This window comes from Oreochromis niloticus, linkage group LG7, assembly GCF_001858045.2.
Source record: "Oreochromis niloticus isolate F11D_XX linkage group LG7, O_niloticus_UMD_NMBU, whole genome shotgun sequence".
Taxonomy (NCBI): Eukaryota; Metazoa; Chordata; class Actinopteri; order Cichliformes; family Cichlidae; genus Oreochromis; species Oreochromis niloticus.
The window spans coordinates 28259481-28282484 of record NC_031972.2 but is presented as its reverse complement, the minus strand read 5'-3'; the positions used below and the strand labels follow the sequence as shown (position 1 = coordinate 28282484).

At 41.2% G+C, this 23004-nt stretch overlaps 1 protein-coding gene across 8 annotated transcripts in view; it reads left to right on the top strand.

Annotated features, from left to right (window-relative positions):
- Positions 1 to 23004, top strand: part of LOC102076730 (phospholipid-transporting ATPase ID) — a 48093-nt gene that overhangs the window by 2949 nt on the left and 22140 nt on the right. For 6 of the 8 annotated variants that reach the window (XM_025909172.1, XM_019361260.2, XM_025909171.1 and 3 more), the window contains 26 exons: positions 88 to 146; positions 613 to 726; positions 2339 to 2437; positions 2518 to 2579; positions 2699 to 2771; positions 2869 to 2939; positions 3029 to 3111; positions 3781 to 3939; positions 4272 to 4360; positions 4511 to 4704; positions 4826 to 5034; positions 5127 to 5170; positions 5259 to 5424; positions 8025 to 8213; positions 8348 to 8463; positions 8572 to 8736; positions 9165 to 9276; positions 9567 to 9672; positions 9786 to 9936; positions 11220 to 11403; positions 11526 to 11749; positions 11945 to 12028; positions 12141 to 12386; positions 15077 to 15215; positions 15333 to 15463; positions 15607 to 17009. In XM_025909172.1, coding sequence (XP_025764957.1) covers positions 88 to 146; positions 613 to 726; positions 2339 to 2437; positions 2518 to 2579; positions 2699 to 2771; positions 2869 to 2939; positions 3029 to 3111; positions 3781 to 3939; positions 4272 to 4360; positions 4511 to 4704; positions 4826 to 5034; positions 5127 to 5170; positions 5259 to 5424; positions 8025 to 8213; positions 8348 to 8463; positions 8572 to 8736; positions 9165 to 9276; positions 9567 to 9672; positions 9786 to 9936; positions 11220 to 11403; positions 11526 to 11749; positions 11945 to 12028; positions 12141 to 12386; positions 15077 to 15215; positions 15333 to 15463; positions 15607 to 15870 — 3533 coding nt within the window. In that variant the 3' untranslated portion in view covers positions 15871 to 17009. Of the gene's footprint in view, positions 1 to 87; positions 147 to 612; positions 727 to 2338; positions 2438 to 2517; positions 2580 to 2698; positions 2772 to 2868; positions 2940 to 3028; positions 3112 to 3780; positions 3940 to 4271; positions 4361 to 4510; positions 4705 to 4825; positions 5035 to 5126; positions 5171 to 5258; positions 5425 to 8024; positions 8214 to 8347; positions 8464 to 8571; positions 8737 to 9164; positions 9277 to 9566; positions 9673 to 9785; positions 9937 to 11219; positions 11404 to 11525; positions 11750 to 11944; positions 12029 to 12140; positions 12387 to 15076; positions 15216 to 15332; positions 15464 to 15606; positions 21885 to 22682; positions 22768 to 23004 lie in introns of those variants that run through there. The other 2 variants (XM_019361266.2, XM_019361265.2) reach the window with 2 other exon arrangements.

Here is a 23004-nt window from a genome sequence, read left to right as displayed (position 1 = left end):
TAAATTTGAGTTTGTCTTTCCTCAGTACTGCTGTAACATACAGTAGCATAAACTCTCTCCTGCTCTGACTGCTTTACTCTCTCACAGAGAAGGAGAGATGCTTGCGGGCTAATGACAGAACTTTCAACCTATCTTTCCGCTATGCTGTAAGTATATAAACAAATGTTATCATGTCTATTCAGCAGATAACAAGAGGAGCTTTGGACACACCCTCAGCTTAATGCTTTGAAAGAAATGTCGAATGTCACAAAAACAGCTCTTTGTATTTACCACTCACTGAACATAAAGTTATCTATATTTGAATGCTCTAACTTCTATGAGCTACATAACAGCAGAACAAAAAATGTAGCTGGATAATAAACTGGTTTTTGAGTATATCACTTTTAGAAAATTATCCTAAATTCCCTAAAATTTTCCTTTTATCCTAAAGATTTTAGGATTTTTATTGTACCTTGTTTCTATGTCTCCCATTGAAAACATAAATTAAATATTAACAAATTTCATTACAAATATTTAAATATTAAATATTTGTAACCCTTTTTAAGTCACAGTGATACATGTTAAACTGATACCTGTCATGTAACTTTCCTCTGTCGATTTCTTTAACTTCAGAACAATGCCATCAAGACCTCCAAATACAACATCTTCACCTTCCTGCCACTTAATCTTTTTGAGCAGTTCAAGAGGCTCGCTAATGCCTACTTCCTCTTCCTCCTTATCCTTGAGGTAGACATTTTTTTCTCAGTTCTTAATGTTGCCACTCTTGTCAGAATGAATTGCATGCTGTTGTGGAAGTTTACCATTTAGTAAAGCCTGCAGACAAGCGGTGAGCAGTAGCTAACATTCTTTAATAAAAAAAAAAACAAAACAGAAACCAAGCTTGGTGGAGAGAATGCATCGCTGGGGCAGACGATCAGCAGAGTGTCTAAATGAGCCTAGCATGGCTCTCAGTTAAATACCTCTTACCCACATAGCAAAATTGGTATGGCCTGGATCTGGCCAACACAATGTGCTTACACATAGCCCACATACCGCAAAGAATGACGGCCCTTTGGTGGCCCATGTGTAAGTTGTGTGCAGCCACTGGCCAGTTGCAGACACACTGCTGGCCCTGTGCTGGCCCAGAACAGTTTCAGCTCTGGCCCCAGATGTCACCTTAATGTGTACCTTAATCAAGCTACGTAATAACATGTGCCAGAACATGCAAAACAGTGCAAGAGCAACACGACAAAACTCTGTCCAGGCGGTGAATGGACTAATTCTTATATAGCACTTTTATAGTCTCGCAGATTACTCAAAGTGCTCTATACAACATGCCGCATTCACCCAATCTCTAAACTGAGTGCTTCCTAACTACATTCATACTCTTGACATGCAAGCTTAAGGAGCCAGGGATCGAACCACTAACCTTCTGATCAGTAGGTGACCTGCTCTACCTCCTGAGCTACAGCCACCCACTTGCAAAGATGAGTAAACCGTCACTAGGTTTTGGATAAAGTGGACACTCACAAATCTGTCAAACCTGCATTTGAAACGTTGGCTACCATAGCAGTATAGTATTGCAACATGGCATTTGGGTCTTCTAACTAAAACAGGAAAACAGGAACATAAATAGTGTCATCATTGCCAGACCTGGTCCACATCTGGTTGACATACACCCTGCCATGACACCAGTCAGTCAGAAGTGCCAGCTTGATGCTGGATCCGGGCCAGACCTGTTTTCTATGAACGTGGGCCACATAACCCAAACCACAATCGGGCCAGATATGGCATGCCATCACATAGACAGTGCCATCTACGCCAGGCCTGCCCCATATCTGAATGATATACCACTTACCATGCCAGAAGTCGGCCAGCAGTGCCAGCTTGATACCAGATCTGGGCCAGACCTGTCTGCTATGTGGGTACAGGAACAAAAGGCAGTACACAGCTGTTTCACACCTTAAGGTTCACACTCCCTTGCTACCTCCCAGAGTCTTTGAAGAGACAAAAGACTCTTCCTGTGGAGTTGTCTGCTTCCCCCAACTTCCTTACCAGACCACAACCATCTGTCTAACTGCATGAGTATGAGACATGCTAAAATCCAGTGGCACCAAGGCATTTCAGAGTTCATTCTTCAGAGTTGATTTCAGAGTTCATTCTCTATGCTGAACACCATGTTTTTAAAATATAATCTTATTTAAAAAACTAGAAGGGACATGTATTTTGTTTTGCTTTTGAAAAAAAATAAAGGTGACCATTAAGTTTTTCACTTTTCAGGTTCTTAAAAGCTATTATTAATGCATTAAAAAACTGTTTGTGTGTGTGTCTGTGTGTGTGTTTGTGTGTGTGTTGACAGTTGATCCCACAAATCTCCTCTCTCTCATGGATCACCACAGGTTTTGCCTTAATAGTGGTGCTGTCTATAACAGGAGTCAAAGATGCCATTGATGACATAGTAAGTGAGAAAACCGAAAATACGGAACTAATATCAGATTTGTAAGCAAACAGTATCTTTTTCTTGTGTCAACTGAGCAGAACAGACACAAATGTGACAGACAAGTGAATAACCGGAAGGTGGATGTCCTCATGGATGGCCAGTAAGTCTTTGGAAACCCAAATGAAAAAAAAAGAAAAGAAAAGAAGACCTTTTGTGTGAAGAATGATGCAGTTTTGGATTCATTTCTGTGTTTTATGCCTTTGTTCCCTTCCCTGACAGACTCAAAAATGAAAAATGGATGAATGTTCAGGTTGGGGACATAGTCAAACTGGGGAATAATGAGTTTGTCACAGTAAGTTTGGGGAGGCTATAGTAAAGATTTGAAGCAAGTGAAAGAAATTCAGTTCAAAAGTAAGTTCAAAACTAAACTCAGTGCTTTTATTTCTTAGGCAGACCTTCTGTTGCTGTCTAGCAGTGAGCCCCTTAATTTAGTTTATGTGGATACAGCTGAACTAGATGGGTGAGTGTGCTGTACTGTGGTGTTTGTGTGAATGCTAGGTTGACAACTAATGTCTGACACTGTCTTGGATTTCCCCTGGTCTCCCCCAGAGAAACCAATCTGAAGGTGAAACAGGCTCTGACTGTAACTGGAGAGTTGGGAGACAACATTGAGGCATTGGCTGCCTTTAATGGTGAGAATCTGAATGAAACAACACACAGTCTGATTTTTAAAAGTGAAACCTGGTTTTGTCATTGGGAAATGTAATATGAGAGCAAAACTAACAAAGATTTTTTTAGGTTGATAGCCCCTGGCTGAGTTAAGAATTAATGCAAGTACCAAAATAAATAATGCATAAATGCATAAATGCAAAAAATAATTCTTCACATTGGGATCTTAGGTTTTATTTTTTTTGTTTGTTTCTTTGCTTTGTTAGGTACATCTGTTCACCTGCTAATTAATACAAGCATATAACCAGCCAATCACATGGCTGCAAGCCAATGCATTTTAACATGTGGACAGGGTTAAAATGATCTGCTAAATTTCATACCGGCCATCAAATGAGATAGAAAGTTGATTCAAGGGACTTTGAACGTTACATCGTTGTTGGTGCCAGATTGGCTAGTCTGAATATTTCAGAAAATGATGATCTGCTGGGATTAACCCACACAACCATCTCTAGGGTTTCCAGAGAATGGTCCACAAAAGAGAAGATAGCCAGTGAGCAGCCGTTCTCTAAGCAAAAATCCCTTGTTGATACCAGAGGTCGGAGAAGACTACCCAGACTGCTTCGAGCTGTCCTCTAACTATCCTGTGAACTGTTATTCATAATCATTTGCTGACACTGATCTCTGTTTCTCAGGTGAAGTGCGATGTGAACCTCCCAATAACCGTCTAGACAAGTTCAAAGGGACTCTGACTGTGAACGGGGAAAGATACGCCTTGGACAACGACAAAGTGCTGCTCAGAGGCTGTACTCTCAGGAACACTGAGTGGTGCTTCGGTCTGGTCATCTTTGGAGGTACACTGTGCACTGCAACTGTGTACAATTTGCACTTTGAGTGATGTTTTTTTGGTCTAGCCTTTATTGTTTTCTCTGATACTGATGTATGAAGTTGTACATAAGAGACTAGAGCAGGAAGGAGATGCGGTTACATCAGCAAAGGTATGCAGAAGATAATCTGCCACAGATTCTAGAGTGTGAAGTTCTTAAAACAACAATATCACAGTAATGACATATTAGTGGTGTCTCATTTAGGCCATTCTCCTTCTAAGGCTAACCAGTCTGGAAACATACTGAAAACTCTATCTGCATCACTGTCAGTGTCTCAACATCACATTGAACCTTTCCAGGTCCTGACAGTAAACTGATACAGAACAGCGGAAAGTCAATGTTCAAACGGACAAGCATTGATCACCTGACAAATATCCTGGTGTTATGTGTGAGTTTACACAAGCACAAATACAAAGAAAGTCACATAAAGTCTCAGCTTAAAGATATAGAACTTAAAGATGGTGATTAGTTTTTCACCTGAGTGACAAAAGTAATATTGTTTGAATAATCAAGAAGTGTGATATTTTTATTTCATCAGATCTTTGGTTTCCTGGCATCTATGTGCTCCATTTTGACCATTGGCAATGCAATCTGGGAAAGAAACGAGGGCTCTGTGTTTACTATGTTTCTTCCTCGTGAACCGGGCATTGATGCTCCTCTTGCATCGTTCCTTATCTTCTGGTCTTATGTCATTGTCCTTAACGCATTGATACCAAGTTCACTCTATGTCAGGTAACTTTCAGCACAGACAAAAAATGAAACGAGAAAACAACCAAAGCTGGTTTGAACAGTTGAGACTCTTGCTAATATGTATCACATGTTGAAAATTTGCCATTTTGCACGACATTGTTAGCGTGGAGTTCATTCGTCTGGGAAACAGCTTCTTCATAGACTGGGACAGGAAGATGTACTATCCTAAGAATGATACTCCAGCTCAGGCAAGAACCACCACACTCAATGAGGAGCTCGGCCAGATTAAATACATCTTCAGTGACAAGACTGGCACTCTGACACAGAACATCATGACTTTCAACAAGTGCTCCATTAATGGAAAAGCTTATGGTGAGCAGCTTTGCTTGTGTAAAAATTAGTGAGGCAAATGGAAACACATTGGTTGAACAACTGATTTTACAGTACATTTATCATATATTCAGGGGACCTCTATGATTTCTCTGGACAAAGAGTGGAAATTACAGAGGTGAGAGGAAAACACATGATTACCCTGTTTGTGAACTTTGTTTAAAGGAAGTATTGATCCAACTTTGTTTTTTCGGCTTTTCCTGCAGAGGACAGAGAGAGTGGATTTCTCCTGGAACAATCTGGCAGATCCAAAGTACAACTTTCATGACCACAGTCTGGTGGAGATGGTGAGAAGTGGAAACCCTGAGACTCAGGAGTTCTTCCGCTTGCTATCCCTGTGTCACACTGTCATGCCTGAGGAAAAGAAAGAGGGTGAGGGGTCCCCTTAAAGACATCTTTATTTCATTTACATTTCAGGAGATTTGCATTACATCTCCTGATAATAAATATTTTTGAATAATACTGATTCACGTTATTTGTAACCATTTAGGAAGCCTTACACAAGCTCAAATACAGAATATTCCTATAGGATTTTAACTCTGAATAAAGGGCAATAAAATACACGGATAGGGAAGGGAATTCCATATAGGCAAGTAGACTCACAACTTTAAGGAACCTAATTAGAGATAAGTCTAAGGAGCTTGGAAAGAAAAGTGTCTGGACCTTATGTTTCTTGAAGATGTTTCACCTCTCATCTGAGAAGCTTCTTTAGTTCTTTTCTTTCAAAAGTCTCAGAAACAATAGTCATGGGCCTTTCAAAGAAGTCCAGAAAAGGGGTTTAGTTTATGGAAGTAGTTTTTTTTACACACGAACTGTATATCTAATTTTTTCTAAATCCATACATGACATTTTATCTTTTACCCATTGCACATGTGAGGGGGAAGAAGAATCTTTCCACTTAAGTAAAATAGCTCATCTGGCCAGCGGTAATGAAAAGTTTAATGCTCTGAGTCTGGAGTTGAGACACTTCAGGTTCTGGGCCGCACCAAACATAGCACAGAGTGGCTCTGGTTTGATTTGGTGCTGCAGGACTTCAGACATTGTTTGGAAAACAGAGTTCCAAAAGTTGGCCAACGAAGAACAGGATCAGTACATATGAAGTAATGTACCAGGAGCACCGCCACACGTTCTACAGGTTGGGTCCACCACTGGGTGTATGCGTGCCAACTTAGCCCTGGACCAGTGCCCCTGATGAACTATCTTTAACTGAATGAGCTTGTGTCGAGCACACATTGATATTGATATATTGTGAACTTGTCTAAGGATAGAGTCATTGAAGAATACCTTTCCTCAATTTTGGATGTTTACCATTCAAAATTAATGAAGTGATTAAGGAATCCAGACATTTAAAAGAGGATTTGGGAATCAGGATGGGGAGGCATTGAAATACGTATAGGAATTTTGGAAGCAGCATCATTTTCACAAAGTTAGTCCTGCCCATTAAAGAAGGATAATGGGGACCATCTAGAGAATATACACTATGCTTACACTGCTCCAGCAGAAGGAGGAGATTCTTCTTAAACAAGTGATTCAAGTGTTCTGTGACACATATCCTAAGGTAATCAAAGTGATCAGTAACTATTTTAAAAGGGACATTTACAACATCCAGAACTCAAGCCCTCTCATTAATCATAAACAATTTGCTCTTATTCATATTAATTTTATATCCGGAGAGCTGACTGAAACCATTTAGTGTATATTAAGTACAGCAGATAAGGAGGTGGGTGGGTTGGAAAGAAATACAAGAAGGTCATCGTACAGTACAGTACAGTGTACAGTGAAACTCTATGCTCAGTGCCCCCTCCATTTGCCTTGTACACCCCCACTGCCACGGACTGCAATTGCTAATGGCTCAATTGCCAGGGCAAAAAGCAAAGGACTTAAAGGACAGCCCTGCCTCATTCCACGGTATAGCCCAAAATAGTCAGAGTATTGACAGTTGGTTACCACTGAAGCCGTGGGACTGGTGTACAGAAGTTTAATCCAGGAGCAAAATAAATGGCCCATACCAAACCTTTCTAAAGTAAAAACCAAAAATTGCATTGTTAAAACCTGACAAAGAAAGGGAGCCAAATCATCAAAGAATTTTTTGATAAAAGTCTTTAGAAAATCCATCAGGACCTGGAGATTTCCCGGATTGTATGGATGCTATTACCACCTGAATGTCCTCTTTTGTAATGGGGGCTTCAAGAGTTGGTCTAAGCGAAGGCATATCGATGGATTCAAAGAAGTCATGCAAATCTTTTGCATTTACTGTAGATTCTTACGTATAATTTAGAGTAAAACGAGGAAAAAACGTCATTAATCGCCTTCTGATCTGTAATCATCACTCCATTGTCCACCCTCACTCCTGTTATGATTTGTTTAGCCCTCATATCGCGTAGCTGATTAGCCAATAGCTTATCAGTCTTTCCACCATGTTCGTAAAATTCACTCTTGTTCCTAATCAGACATCCTTCAACTTGCTGAGTGGAAAGTAGGGTGAGTTTGGTTTGTAAGCTCGGCTTGTAAGCTCAGGCGTTCTTTGTACAGTGCCGGTCATGGTGATTAAGCTTACTGCCTGTCGATGCTCAAAATCTGGTCTGAAATAAGCCTCTGCTCCCACTGTGCACACTGTCTTTTAAATACTGCCACTGAAATGATTTCTCCTTTCAGGAATACCTTTAAAGCCTCCCATACCGTTCTGTTTGGTGTTCTATTCTCATTAAGAAATTTTTTTAATTTTAGAAGAAATATTAGAGACAAATTGTTCATCCGTGAGCAGCAATGGAGCCAATCTCCAGAGCTTTCTCACAAAGTCACAGCTCTGAACGGCAATTTTTGTCAGGGCTGGTGTGGAAAGACAGGACTCATAGGCAGGGCTCCTTTGAAGAAGACAATCCCTAGAAACTGAGTGCCCCAACACACAAATTTTCAAATTGCAACCTTATATGCCAGTTTTCAAAAATTGCCATCTCTGTTTTACCTGGTAGGGGAGCTCAGTTATCAGGCTCAGTCTCCTGATGAAGGCGCTCTGGTAACTGCTGCGAGAAATTTTGGATTTGTGTTCCGATCACGCACACCAGAGACCATCACAGTCGTAGAGATGGGCAGACAAGTCATCTATGAACTTCTGGCCATTCTGGACTTTAATAATATGAGGAAGAGGATGTCAGTGATAGGTGAGAGGAAGTAGATATAGGTTTTTTTGTGTCGCTATTTTCAGTGACCACACTTTGTATATTCAAAAGATAAACAACTTCTCATCTCTCAATGACTTTATGTCTAACCTTGAAACTTTCCCTGTGACTTCCAGTGCGCAGCCCAGAGGGGAAGTTGACTCTGTACTGCAAAGGTGCGGACACAGTGATTTTTGAAAGACTGCACCCCTCCTGTAACAAACTGATGGAAGTAACCACTGACCACCTCAATGTGAGTGATCCAAAGCATATAAAAGTAGCTTGAAGCTAAAGTCAATGAAATTTTAATATAATTAATATAATTTAACATTTGACTTCTTCAATTATCAAACTAAAACAGGAGTATGCAGGTGATGGCCTCCGTACATTGGTTCTGGCCTACAAAGACTTAAATGAGAACTACATGATAGATTGGAAACAGCGCCACCATGAGGCCAGTGTTGCCATGGAGGGACGTGAAGAAAAACTTGATGAACTTTATGAAGAGATAGAGAAAGATATGATGGTTAGTACACGTGCTGAAAACTTTGTCAATTGCTAGATAGACTGACATAGCAATTTGCTGCTTGATTACTTAGTAGTAGTTTTCCAGAAATTATACTTTATACCATAGATATCAAACTCAATTTACATCGTGGGCCACAATATAGCCCACTTTTATGTTAAATGGGCTGGACCAGTAAGACTCTGCTTGTCCCATGTCAGTTTTTTATTACACGTTTCTATCTTACAATAAGAAAATAAAAGTCCAATTTTTTTTTCCTTCCATCATATTTTCCAAAACTGTCCAGTGAGCAGATTAGAGTGTATGCCAGGGTAATTCTGGCACCTAGGTCTTATATTTGACACACTTTATATTGTACACTAATGTTACAGTAAAACCAGCATAATTTGTGATAAATGTATAAATCACAACTACATTTGTGGCTTTAGCTGTTGGGAGCGACAGCTGTGGAAGACAAGTTGCAAGACGGTGTGCCACAGACCATTGAGCAACTGGCTAAAGCTGACATCAAAATCTGGGTGTTAACTGGAGATAAGCAAGGTCAGTGTCACTTTTTTTGTCTTTTTAAACTATGCATTTCAAAGTTGATAAAGACTGCGTTATGATGTGTAATACATTCTTATGTTTCTGCCCTCATTAATCTACGCACAATCTCAGAGCATCAACAGTTTTGGTTGAGTTTCCATGGTTTCAAGTCACAGATTTAATGTACATATTGACGAATGCTCTGAGAGTTGTTTCAGCTTCTGTTTGCTGTAAGATTGACTTTAAAGATTTATAGCACCTTGGTGATTGAGAATTATTCTTGTTTTTGTATTTTTCTTCAACAGAGACAGCAGAAAACATTGGCTATTCCTGTAACATGCTAAGAGAGGAGATGAAGGACGTCTTTGTTGTCTCAGCCAACACTGCTGAAGGAGTCAAAGAGGAGCTACAGTGAGTCAGTTAGAACCAGATGATGATTGTATTCTGCCAATCGGAGGCTGTTACAGCATATGAATTCTTGTGAGCTTTTTGTCAAGTCATGTTCTCTGTCCTCATGTTTTCAGGAATGCACGAATGAAAATGTGTCCTGAAGCAGCAAAAGAGCCATCTGTGATTGAATCTCGAGTAGGCCTGTTTTGGCTTAAAAAGACAGAGACTGTGCAGGATGAGAAGGTGGATGGAGATTATGGACTAATTATAAATGGGCACAGTCTGGTAAGAAGGCTTTTTTAGGCATATTACTATTGTCAGCAAATGCTGAAAATCCCCTGCTAGTTGACCTGTTTTGTTTTGCTTTTCTTGCTGTAGCTATTCAACAGTAGAGGTCACACTGTGAGATCAGAAAAAACATGGGCTTTTTAAAGACTGATTATCTTATATTTCTTAAACTTGATTTAATCTACACATAGAGCAAAAATGTAAAAATGAATGGAATGCTCCTCAGGTTTTAAGGTTGCACTAGAGCAGTCGATCCCAAACTTTTTTTGCCCCCCTTTGTTTTCCAAGAAAATTTAGTTTATTCCACACCTCAAACCTTTTGTAAACAATTAAACAAATAAAAGTTAACTGCAATAAATTACGGGTTGCAATAAAATAAACCACTACCTCTTTTAAATAACAGAAAAGCAAACCATCTTTGCAGTGTAATTATTTTATGTATATTTATATGTATATTTTACTGCGTAAGAATATTGATAACATTGCTATCAATACATTTTTCAAAAAATGTCTCTCTGTGCAAAATGGGTTTAAAAACATAAACAGCTGTGGGATACTGTTTGTCGGTGATTTGAACCGGGGGAACAAATTGTGGCAGGATCAGTGTTGTGTGTTGTGTGGACATAGTGATGTTTTAGTTTTGTGAAAAAGTGAAAAATGAGTGTTGTTACATTACCATTCAGTTTGAGGCTTACAACAGAAAATTATATATTGATTGATCTCACGTGGTATCGGATGGGATTATTTTAACAAACAAAGGACAGTTTGCGTGATAATTATTTTTATTGTCCTGTAACTTTACTGTATAAAGAGCTGAAACCTCCAAAGTTTCAGGAGTAGTTAGTTGTTATAAGAAGTGTTTGTAAACTAAATATCAAGAATGTGGAATACTGTTTGTCTGTAATTTCGAGCCCAGCATGTGCTCCCGACACAGGCGAAACAAATTCTGTCAGGGATACCTACCTTGGCAATGACAGCTGTTTTGCAGGTGAAGCCAAAGGCAAGATATGCTTCATCATAAGTTCTAGTCTTTGGCTTGGAAGGAAGTTGGTTTGGAAACATATTTGGCGATGCTTCAGCTTCTGCTTTGCATTTGTGTGGGAGCCCCATCAAAAAACCTGTCCATTATGCTAGCAGTGTCCAAGCATTGTTTTTTGTTTTTTTTATTTTAATATCATAGCCCCCACCCCCAAGGGGCACGCCCCCCACTTTGGGAACCACTGCACTACGGAGTCTTGACAGATGACCTAACTCCAATCCCTTCTTCCCTTCATCATCAGGCCTTTGCACTGGAGAAGAACTTGAGGCTTGAGCTGCTGAGGACAGCATGCATGTGTCAGACAGTGATTTGCTGCAGGGTCACTCCTTTGCAGAAGGCCCAAGTGGTTCAGCTGGTCAAGAAATACAAGCAGGCTGTCACTCTTGCCATTGGGGATGGGGCCAATGATGTCAGCATGATAAAGGGTAACCTGTGTAAAATTACTAATACATAGAACTGTATTTTCATTACAACCAATCAGCTGGAAAATATGTAGCTACTGTTACTGATCCTGGCCATTTTATTTGCTTCCTTTTCTGCCTGTCAGCTGCTCATATTGGTGTAGGTATCAGTGGGCAGGAAGGCATGCAGGCAGTGCTGTCCAGCGACTATTCCTTTGCCCAGTTCCGTTACCTTCAGCGCCTCCTGCTGGTGCATGGCCGCTGGTCCTACATACGCATGTGCAAGTTCCTTGGATATTTCTTTTACAAGAACTTCACTTTTACGCTTGTCCAATTCTGGTACGCCTTCTTTTGTGGTTTTTCTGCACAGGTGAGATATATGTATTGTAACTATATTATAATGTAATTTAAGTAGCTTTTGTAATGGGACATCAAGTGTTTATCTATTTCAATGAGAGAAATGCAAAAGAATTTCAAATGATGCTGGACAAATGAACCAAACAACTTGATTCACATTCACCTTTCCTTAATGTTATACTTATATGTTCATCATGGTTGTTCATAGACTGTGTATGATGAGTGGTTCATCACCTTCTACAACATGGTTTACACAGCTCTTCCAGTCCTTGGCATGTGTCTCTTTGACCAGGTATGTAGATTACAATTAACTATCAGTTTTTGGTTGACTTACATAAACCATACTCAGGTCTCTGTGTCCACTGAGCTTTCTCATCTCTTTCTCGAAACCTTGTTTTGTGCAGGATGTAAATGACCGTTGGAGTTTACAGCATCCGGAGCTCTACGCTCCAGGCCAGAAGAACCAATACTTCAATAAGAAAGCTTTTGTGAGCTATCTGATTCATGGCTGCTATTGCTCCTTAATCATCTTCTTTATCCCATGGGCTTCCATGAATGATGCAGTCAGAAATGATGGAAAAGACATTGTGAGCCATCCATCTTTTGCTTTCCTGCTACAGACCTGTTTGCTTGCTGTGGTGCACACACAGGTGAGAACATAGAGAAGCACAGAACTATTTATCCCCTTTTTTTCTTTCTTTTTTTGTCAATAAACTGCAGTGCTTTGAGAAAACATCACATTTGACAGCTTGATTTATAGATTTCTATATCATAAATCCATGCACCCTTGCTGGACACTTCACTAGATGAGATGAGAGATGAGATAGCCTTTATTTGTCAGTTGCAGGTCTTTTGCCCACAACCGAGATGACAGACCTTGCCGACTGTACATACAATACACAAACATCACGCTGGGGAGACAGGTCAGGCTAGGTAGCGAGGAAAAAAAAACATCGAAATGTGTAACACAAAAGGATAATACAGGAATGCACAGATATCAACACACCATAGCACAATAAACACAGACAAGCAACATGGGAAAGAGTTCCAGTGTGTACATCTGATCTGGGACTGCTGCAATCTTTCGACTGCGCCTCCAACTGACCCGATGTCCACATCAGAGGGGAGTTAAGCGTTGGAGGTGGCGTTGGATCTGGGGTAGGGAGGGTGATGCGTCAGTGAGTGCTTATCAGTATCAGTATATGTATGTGTGTGCGTGTCCAGAGTTCAGCTGAGACAGTGTCCTTCGCCCTGCCAGGCTAAGTAAATAGTCTTCCAGCCAACCCAGGTGGCCTTGCATGGAATGGGAAGGAACAGTCTAAACACAGTCGTTATCAGGGTGTTTTTGTTCGGCTCCAGCCTTGCGACCGCAGCTGGCGCCAAGAGGGTATCCGCATGAAGTGAAGTGATGGTGCTTTTTACTTTAGTGCGAACAGCTCATATGAATTTCAAAGCAGTTCTACAGTCCAACACTGGTCTCTCAATCTCCCGTTGGAGAGCTGCGAGCTTCACCATACTTGCGTTCTGTGATGTTGTCATTCTTATGTTCAAAGAGGTGATTCTGAGAAGTCACGACAGTGTGCTTCCCCGAGATGTCATCCGATTTGTGCCCAGAGATGTTATTCCGAGCTAGCCCTTCCGAGATGTATCCAGTCTGCATTCAGAGATCTTATTCTGAGTATTCACAGCAGCCGTAGCCTCTCCAAGATCGTATCCGTGCTGACTCAATGAGCCCATTTTGAGAAACTCACGCCTCTCCCATCGTTCTAATCCCAGCGGGCAGCCTTGTGGAGGTTTGAACAGCCGGTTCCGCTTTCTTAATTCTTCGATAAGTCAGGGCCAAGCCAGCTCCGATCAGCCAGAACCCTGTTACCATGGTTCCGAATAGGTAGATATCTTCACCACTCAGGCTCACCCGAGCCCAGACTCCTCGTTGAGAAAAGGGTGTCAATTGCATTCAGGGACCAGTTGATCCAATCCATAATTCCTCTTTTAGGTTTTAGAGAACAGACTGTGAGAGAATGTTCCAGGGAAAAGTAATACAAAAAACACGAGACCAGACAAGGACATAAGCAGGGAAGACAAGGGAGAGGAGAGGGGAAAAGTGCGTCCGCCTCCTCTGAGAGCTGAGAGAGCTTGTAACAATGTGCACATAGTGCACATTGTTACAATTAGTTTGGACCCCGTTTTCACTGCAGAACTGCATTTAATCATTATGGCAAAGATTCAACAAGGTGCTGGAAACATTCCTCAGAGATGAGGGATTCCAAATCACAACAACAGCGCCTTGAGGCGACTATTGTTGTGATTTGGCACTATATAAATAAAATTGAATTGAATTGAATAGATGTAGATCCATATTGACATGACAGCATTACACATTTGCTGGATATTTGTCAGCTACACATCCATAATGCAATTCTCTCATTGCACCACATTCCAAAAGGGCCATATTGAATTGAGATCTGGTGATTGTAGAGGCCATTTGAGTATAGTGAAGTCATTGTTATGTTCAAAGAACCAAATTGAGATGATTTGAGTTTTGACGTGGTGCTCTATCCTGCTTGAAGAAGCCATCAGAAGATGGGAGTACTGTGGTAATACAGAGATGGACATGGTCAGCATCAGTACTAAACAATCCTCAGCTGGTACTAACAGTGTGCCAATAAAATATTCCCCACACTATTTGACCTGTGTTGATACAATGGAAGATGGATCCATGTTTTCATGTTTAAATTCTCCAAATGTTAATTCAGAACCTGAGACTCATCAGAGCAGCCAGTGATTTTCAATCTTCTGTTGTCTGATTTGGGTGATCCCTTACAAACTATAGTCATGGTTTTCTGTTATTAGCTGACAGGAGTATTACCCAGTGTGATCTTTTGCTTCTGTAGCCCATCTGCACCATGGTTTGATGTGTTGTGTGTTTAGTGATGCTCTTCTGCATACCTTAGTTGTAACAACTGGTTGTTTGAGTTACTGTTGCATTCCTATCAGCTCAAAGCAGTCCTGCCATTCTCCTCTGACCTCTGACATCAAGGAATTTTTGTCCAGCAAACTGCTGATCACTAGATATTTTCTGTTTTGGACCATTCTTTGTAAACCATAGAGATGCTTGTGTAGAAAAATCCCAGTAGATCAGCAGTTTTTAAAATACTCGGTTGAAATGGTGTACCTAACAAAGTGGCAGTATATTAGTCTGTTGTAACAGATAGACTTCCATTCTATCTCAGTCAGTAATTTTAATTGTGCACCAGGACACTAACAATAATGTATTAATAGTACAGTACTACTACAGTAGTAGTAGTAATAATAATAACAATAATGTTCTACTTTTCAGCTGTGTGTTGACACCTATTACTGGACAGCAGTGAACCATTTTTTTGTGTTGTTAAGCACGATAGGCTACTTTGCCATCTCAGTCACCATGTACAGCAATGGCATGTTTTATGTCTTCACGTCTTCTTTCCCCTTAATTGGTAAGTACATTTAATGCATTTAGTATGGAGGCCACTTTAATGTTAACTTTATCAGGTTTTTTCTATTCTAAAATTTGAGTATATGAGTCATGTGATCGTGTCCTTTTTGGATTTTAGGCGCAGCAAGAAATACTTTGAACCAGCCTATAGTGTGGCTCACCATATTCCTGACGTTCCTCCTCTGTATCCTGCCTGTTGTTGCTATCCGCTTCATATTTATACAGCTTCGTCCTACCATTAATGACAAGGTAAAAAGAAAACACTTGAGAGAGCATGTAAAACCATCTTGTCTTCTATTCACCCTTTTGTCATGTACACCAGAAAGTAGGGTATCCATAGTAAAAAGTCTACATTTAAAAAAAAAAAAAAATCCCTTGTTTCTTTTCTTTAGGTGAGGTATAAGATGCGTACAGAGGAGCTGCCAGGACCTGCACCTCGTCACCTACTGAGAAGGCGTAGTACTCGGTCGGGTTACGCCTTCTCTCACTCCCAGGGCTATGGTGATCTGGTAACATCTAGAAAATTCCTGATGAAACGCTCCACCAAGAGAGCCCCTCTGTTCACCCAGACAGACTCTTCCATATTTCAAAATCAGCCACAGCACTACCGCACTATTGCTGAGGAAGCCGAGGAGTCACAGAGTCACAAGCTCTAAGATGGAAGCACACAGGGACTGAAACACAGACAGTATTTTATTTTCCTAACACTGGAGCCAACCTGGCACTGAAGAAAAGATGGTGTCTTATAATGTGTGAATGTTGATATCTCTGTGAAAATGTTGTTTGCCACAGAGAGCACAATGGTTGTTTTTATTTTTGTGCTTGATATGTACAATTTCCATATTTTGCAACTTGCATTATTACTGACCAGTTTCTGAAGCACACTTGAAGATTTTACAAAGATGTTCTACCCTGGTTTTAGTTAATTTCACTACAAATACAATCGGCTTGTGGACTAGGATTTTTTAAAAAAAAAGGTGTATGTATTTTTGCTTAGTTTTGAAATAGGTTTTCAAACTAAATAACCGAGAAATTACAAATATAGGAATTGATATTGATTTTTAATACAAAGTATATACCAGTATATATTTTTTGTAAGGTATTAAATACTGGAAAAGGGGATTGGTATAAAAAGGAGATATCTAATTTTCTAATCCAGGCTTCGAGCAGATGTGGATTATAGTTATTTAATCCACTGGTCATTGCTTCAGGATGGCTGTATTCATTTTCTTCATCATCTTGCATATTCTACTTCCAGTTGATCATTATCCGTCAGTTGAGCTGTAATGTATTTGTTTATGAAAAACACAGAAGCATTGGTAGGGCTGGGATAGTGTATATGTGACCTTTGTTAACACTCTACACAGTAAAAGCAGTTAACGACACACAAGGACTGTGAACTCTGAACTCATGCACTGTTTTCACACTGTGTTGATCAATAGAGCCCTTCAAAATTGACTCTATCACTGTGCTGCCTTTTTATTGACTTAATCAATCGAGACCAAAGCATTTCCGAAGCTGAAAATGTTGAAAAGGTTGTTATAGTTCCTGACTGTATCCCTCAACAGGCCAAGGTTTCCTCTCATCGGTTACATGAATTTGACAACAGCTTTATTTCACTAGTTTCTTGACTTTTTGTTAAACTTATTTATTTATTTCTATCTTTCCCGTCATACTGAATGTACCTATGTGTACTTCAGTCACACACTATATAAAGAACAATTCATTCTGTGTCAAAGAAAACATGAACCAAGACAGAAATTCTTTGAAATAAATGTGTGGTTTTATCAACTTATCAGGACGTGTTGAATCACAAAGCTCAGACTTGTGGATCAATCTCTTTTCATTGTTGCATTGTATCTACACATTTAGACCAGATTAGAGCAGTTGATGCCCTCAGTAAAAGAACTGGTCCTTCAGTTTTATTCTCATTACTGCTCACTGTGGATGTTGCCTCAGCAGTTCCTCGACTTCTAATGGGACACAGACCAGATGCCCTCTTTGTTAAAGATCAGCAAGCTCCAAGTTGGTGGCAATTAAAAGTATGCTTATCAAATCTGAAGCTGTGTCAAAAGATAAAGAAGTTTAAAAAGAGGTGTAAGGATATGGTCTTTATATGTATAAATTAGAGGAAAATGGACTTGTTGCTGATGTGTGGATGTAAAGTTATGTAGTATGAAAAGTATATATGATAATATGTTTGTTCATCGCACTAGGTGTTTATATGCCTTCATGGCATACGAGAAATCTGCAGCTTAAACTTTATGGAGCAGTCCGCTGGTGACACTTTTCTGGGTTATCGAGTGGGTGCAAGGGAATCCCTTCTTCAAGATTTCACTGATAGGCACACAATATCTCCAGAAGGTTCCAGACATCCGGCAAATGTTATGCTCCTTTTACAGTTAAGGCCCAATTAGAGTTCTTTTTTTTTAGTCAGAGCCACTGACTAACCTTTTCACTCCCACTCCCAGAAAAGCTCTGATGACATGTGAACAAATCCTCTGCAGCCTATTTCGACTGTACAGTTGGATCTTCAATTTCCAGGTGCACTGTTGTACATCGGTTGTGAATTCAGCATACTTTAGCTTCTTGCTCTCGTAGGACTCCTCCACTGCATCCTCCCCTGTGACAGTAAGGTCGATAATGTAAACGAGCTGGAATGATGCCAACCATAGCACAATGTCGGCTGGTCTGGGAATCCATCAAAATGTGTGGGTAGACACTGGACATTGGGCAGGGCAAGCATGTGGGATGTTCTCCGTACCACTGGCAACAATTTTTGGAAGACAACAAAACTTCCAAAAAGACAAGAATAGGCCGCCCTGATGGTGACGTTTGAAATGAATGCCTCCATCTCTCTCACAGATGTTTCAAGGAGATCTCTGTCTTCTTAACTTTGTTGTTTGCAAGCAGAGAGTGTACACACACATAAGCACACTAAGTAAGGTTCATATCGAGGTCCCCTGGACAACAGTGTTCTTTTGTATCCAAGCCCAGGTATTAAATTCCATTCTGAGGGCAACTGGATCCACATATCAGACATGAAAACACCATATTTCAAGCTGCAATAACTTGCTAGTGGCAAGTAATTAAAAATACACAAACATATTTTTAATTAGCCCATATATATGTATACATATATATGGGCTAATATATATGTATATATATATATATACTATATATCGAGCAGCTGGATAGCGTAGTGGTTAAACTAAGGATCGTTGAGTGCGAGAGGAACTGACCTGAAAAATAGGATCATGGCCAAGCTTGAAACCTGGATCCTCCGTAGCCGGTTACCAAGATTATGTGAAGTACCCTCAGAAGGTGTGCTAGATGATGTTAATGCAGCACTACGGACGATACCTACAACCACGATTACCGACACTAACAAGCTGATCTACAATACGGCAGCAGTGATCAGTGAGATGCTTGGCTACAAGTTGAACAGCCACAAGGGGCAGTACCCTCCATGGAGAAGGAGGCTAGAGGGCAAGATCAAAGTAGCACGGAGGGAGGTTAGCCAACTAACGGAGTTGCAGAAAGGCGCGACAAAGAAGGTGCATAAGAAATACAGCAAGCTGTCCATACCTGAGGCCTTGGAAACTGCCAAGCAAAGACTCACAGCCTTGGCCAGCCGCTTGAGGAGGTACACCAGAGAGATCGAAGGCAGGAGAATAAACCAGCTGTTCTCCACAGAACCAGCAAAGGTGTACTCTCAGTGGCAAGGGAACAATAAGAGAACAGCACCACCAAGGCTGGAGACGGAGCAATACTGGAAGAGCATATGGGAGAAGGACGCAACCCATAACGGCAATGCTCAGTGGCTAGTGGATCTGAGGGCAGACCATAGCGACCTCCCTGAACAGGGTCCAGTAACCATCACAGTGGCAGATATCCAAGAAAGGGTCTCCAGTATGAAGAGTTGGACAGCACCAGGGCCCGACATGGTTCACGCCTACTGGCTGAAGAAGCTGACTGCACTCCACGAGCGTCTTTCAGCACAAATGAACCAGCTGCTAGTTAACGAGAGACACCCGGAATGGCTAACCGAAGGTCGGACGGTCCTGATCCCCAAGGACCCCAAGAAGGGACCGGTCCCATCCAACTACCGACGAATTACCTGCCTCAGTACTACATGGAAGCTCCTGTCAGGCATCATAGCAGCTAAGATGAACAGGCACATGGGTCAATACATGAGCGGGGCACAGAAAGGGATTGGCAAGAATACCAGAGGCGCAAAACACCAGCTACTGGTAGACAGAACAGTCAGCCGAGACTGCAAGACCAGACTGACCAACCTGTGCACAGCCTGGATTGATTACAAGAAGGCCTATGACTCAATGCCCCACAGCTGGATACTGGAATGCCTAGAATTGTACAAGATCAACAGGACCCTAAGAGCGTTCATCAGGAACTCAATGGGGATGTGGCGTACAACAGTAGAGGCCAACTCCAAGCCCATAGCACAAGTCACCATCAAGAGCGGGATCTACCAAGGAGATGCTCTGTCCCCACTGCTGTTCTGCATAGGCCTGAACCCCCTCAGTGAGATCATTAACAAGACTGGCTACGGATACTGACTACGGAACGGAGCAGTTGTCAGCCACCTCCTGTACATGGATGACATCAAGCTGTACGCCAAGAGTGAACGAGACATCGATTCACTGATCCACACTACCAGGATATACAGCAATGACATCGGGATGTCGTTCGGACTGGAGAAGTGTAGTCGGATGGTAACAAAGAGAGGGAAGGTAGTCAGAACTGAGGGGATTGAACTACCAGAAGGCAACATTGCAGACATAGAGGACAGTTACAAGCACCTGGGGATCCCGCAGGCGAATGGGAACCATGAAGAGGCCACTAGAAAGGCTGCAACCACCAAATACCTGCAGAGGGTCAGGCAAGTCCTGAGGAGTCAGATGAATGGTAAGAACAAGATCCGGGCCATCAACACCTACGCCCTGCCCGTGATCAGGTACCCTGCTGGGGTAATAGGCTTGCCAAAGGAGGAGATAGAAGCCACTGACATCAAGACAAGAAAGCTCCTTACCATGCATGGAGGGTTTCACCCCAAGTCCAGCACCCTGAGGCTGTACGCTAAGCGGAAGGAAGGAGGCCGGGGACTGGTGAGTGTCAGCACCACAGTCCAGGATGAGACAACGAACATCCAAGAATACATTGGGAAGATGGCCCCAACTGACCGAGTGCTCAGTGAATACCTCAGGCAGCAGAAACCCAAGAAAGAGGAGGGAGACGAGGAACCATCATGGAAGGACAGGCCCCTGCACGGTATGTACCACCGGCAGATAGAGGAGGTGGCTGATATCCAGAAATCCTACCAGTGGCTGGACAAAGCTGGACTGAAAGACAGCACAGAGGCACTAATCATGGCAGCACAAGAACAAGCTCTGAGTACAAGATCCATAGAGGCTGGGGTCTATCACACCAGGCAAGACCCCAGGTGCAGGCTGTGTAAAGATGCCCCAGAGACAATCCAGCACATAACAGCAGGGTGCAAGATGCTAGCAGGCAGGGCATACATGGAACGCCATAACCAAGTGGCCGGCATAGTGTACAGGAACATCTGTGCCGAGTATAACCTGGAAGTCCCGAGGTCAAAATGGGAGATGCCCCCAAGGGTGGTGGAGAATGACCGAGCTAAGATCCTGTGGGACTTCCAGATACAGACGGACAAAATGGTGGTGGCTAACCAACCGGACATAGTGGTGGTAGACAAACAGAAGAAGACGGCCGTAGTGATCGATGTAGCGGTTCCGAATGACAGCAATATCAGGAAGAAGGAACACGAGAAGCTGGAGAAATACCAAGGGCTCAGAGAAGAGCTCGAGAGGATGTGGAGGGTGAAGGTAACGGTGGTCCCCGTGGTAATCGGAGCACTAGGTGCGGTGACTCCCAAGCTAGGCGAATGGCTCCAGCAGATCCCGGGAACAACATCGGAGATCTCTGTCCAGAAGAGCGCAGTCCTGGGAACAGCTAAGATACTGCGCAGGACCCTCAAGCTCCCAGGCCTCTGGTAGAGGACCCGAGCTTGAAGGATAAACCGCCCGCAGGGGCGTGCTGGGTGTTGTTTTTATATATATATATATATATATATATATATATACATATATGTATATATATATATATATATATATAAATTTTTATATATATATATATGTATATATATGTATAAATTTTATATATATATATGTATGTACCATAGGTATATATTTTATATACCTTGATTGGATATGATTCCCTCTGATTGGCTGGAGCACTTCAGCTTTGCTATTGTTTTACTGCCTTTCCCGTCCTGCACCGGCTCAAGTCCAATGAACACTGAACGTTTACATAACCTTTTAGCTGTTAGTTGCAAGGGAATCCCTCTTCCTCCTGCATATACTCAAAACTTCTACTGCAGGTGCAAATACAACACTTCACCTGTTGTTCCTGTTGTCTTTTATCCTGGTAGAAGAATCAGTTGATCCTCCTTTCTCTGTTTGGGATTAAACTGGTGCATGGCCTTCCATGCACTGAAGAGACAAAAACCTGGATTTATTTTTTCAAAGATGGAAGAAAAAGGAGGGTTAAAATCTTAAAATTCAAGGACCTGTATCTGTTTGCAAGCAGGACCCGGAGGACAAAAGAAATCATATTTTTGTTTGAGGTATGTGGCTGATTTTCATTTGTTTTCAGACTTTGAAAAAGTATTAGAAATCCTGTATTTTATCAGTTCTTATCAAAAACCATTTAAATCACTTTAGGTTTACAGTAATTCAGACCTATTTAATATTTTTGTAAGTGGAAGAAGAAAGATCAAATGAAACATGCCGTGGATGAATTTGTTTTTGCTTCTTAACAAATTAGGTAGCATCAGACCATTGAAAAGTGAAGCAGTTAATCATATTTTTTTATATTGCTCTGTGATCAATTCATATTCTTTATGTCTCACTTAGAAACATTTTTTCCACAAAATTCCAGAACAATACAACACCTGCATATTATTATGGGCTGATTACTGAACAAGTCAAATGGTCAAGGATAAATCTTTATCTCTATCTGTGTAGTTAGGGATTATTACCTCTTAAATTTAACTATAGTACAAAGAGTTGAAAGGGAGTTGCGCTATATCTTTACAGCTTTGGAGAACAGATAAAATGGGAAGGAGTGGAAATCTTGACAAGTATGTGATGATGGCTGTCTATCTATAGATGGATGGAGAGATATTTTGAGTGTTGTGAAACCTCAGAATTATTATTTTTGGGATGTTTTGCATCTGTTTTCCCTCATATCCATTTTAGAAGGTGTGCTGTACATGTTAAACAGCTCCACCTTTTCACTATTAATCTTCAACTGGTTCCCTCTCGCTTTTGCCACTGTTTTCCCTTTTGGTTTCTATATTGACATATAATACCTAAAAAGAAATGACTCACTAATTAGGACTGAATAGTGGACTTTTTTCCAGGTTATAAAATATGGAGAACCTGAGTTAAAGATGGGAACTGTGCTGTCATACTTTTGCCATTTGTGTGGACACGGAAATAAGGAAGGTGAGATTAGATGCACGTAAACTTTGCTCTACTTTACTGCATTGTTCAGTTACTGTATGTCTGTCTCAGTTTTAGTTTTATTTATTTATTTTTGTGACATACACTGCACATTTCAAAATGTTGCTGGACTAACAGCACTGAAATGTTTGCATAAATTAAATTTGAGTTTGTCTTTCCTCAGTACTGCTGTAACATACAGTAGCATAAACTCTCTCCTGCTCTGACTGCTTTACTCTC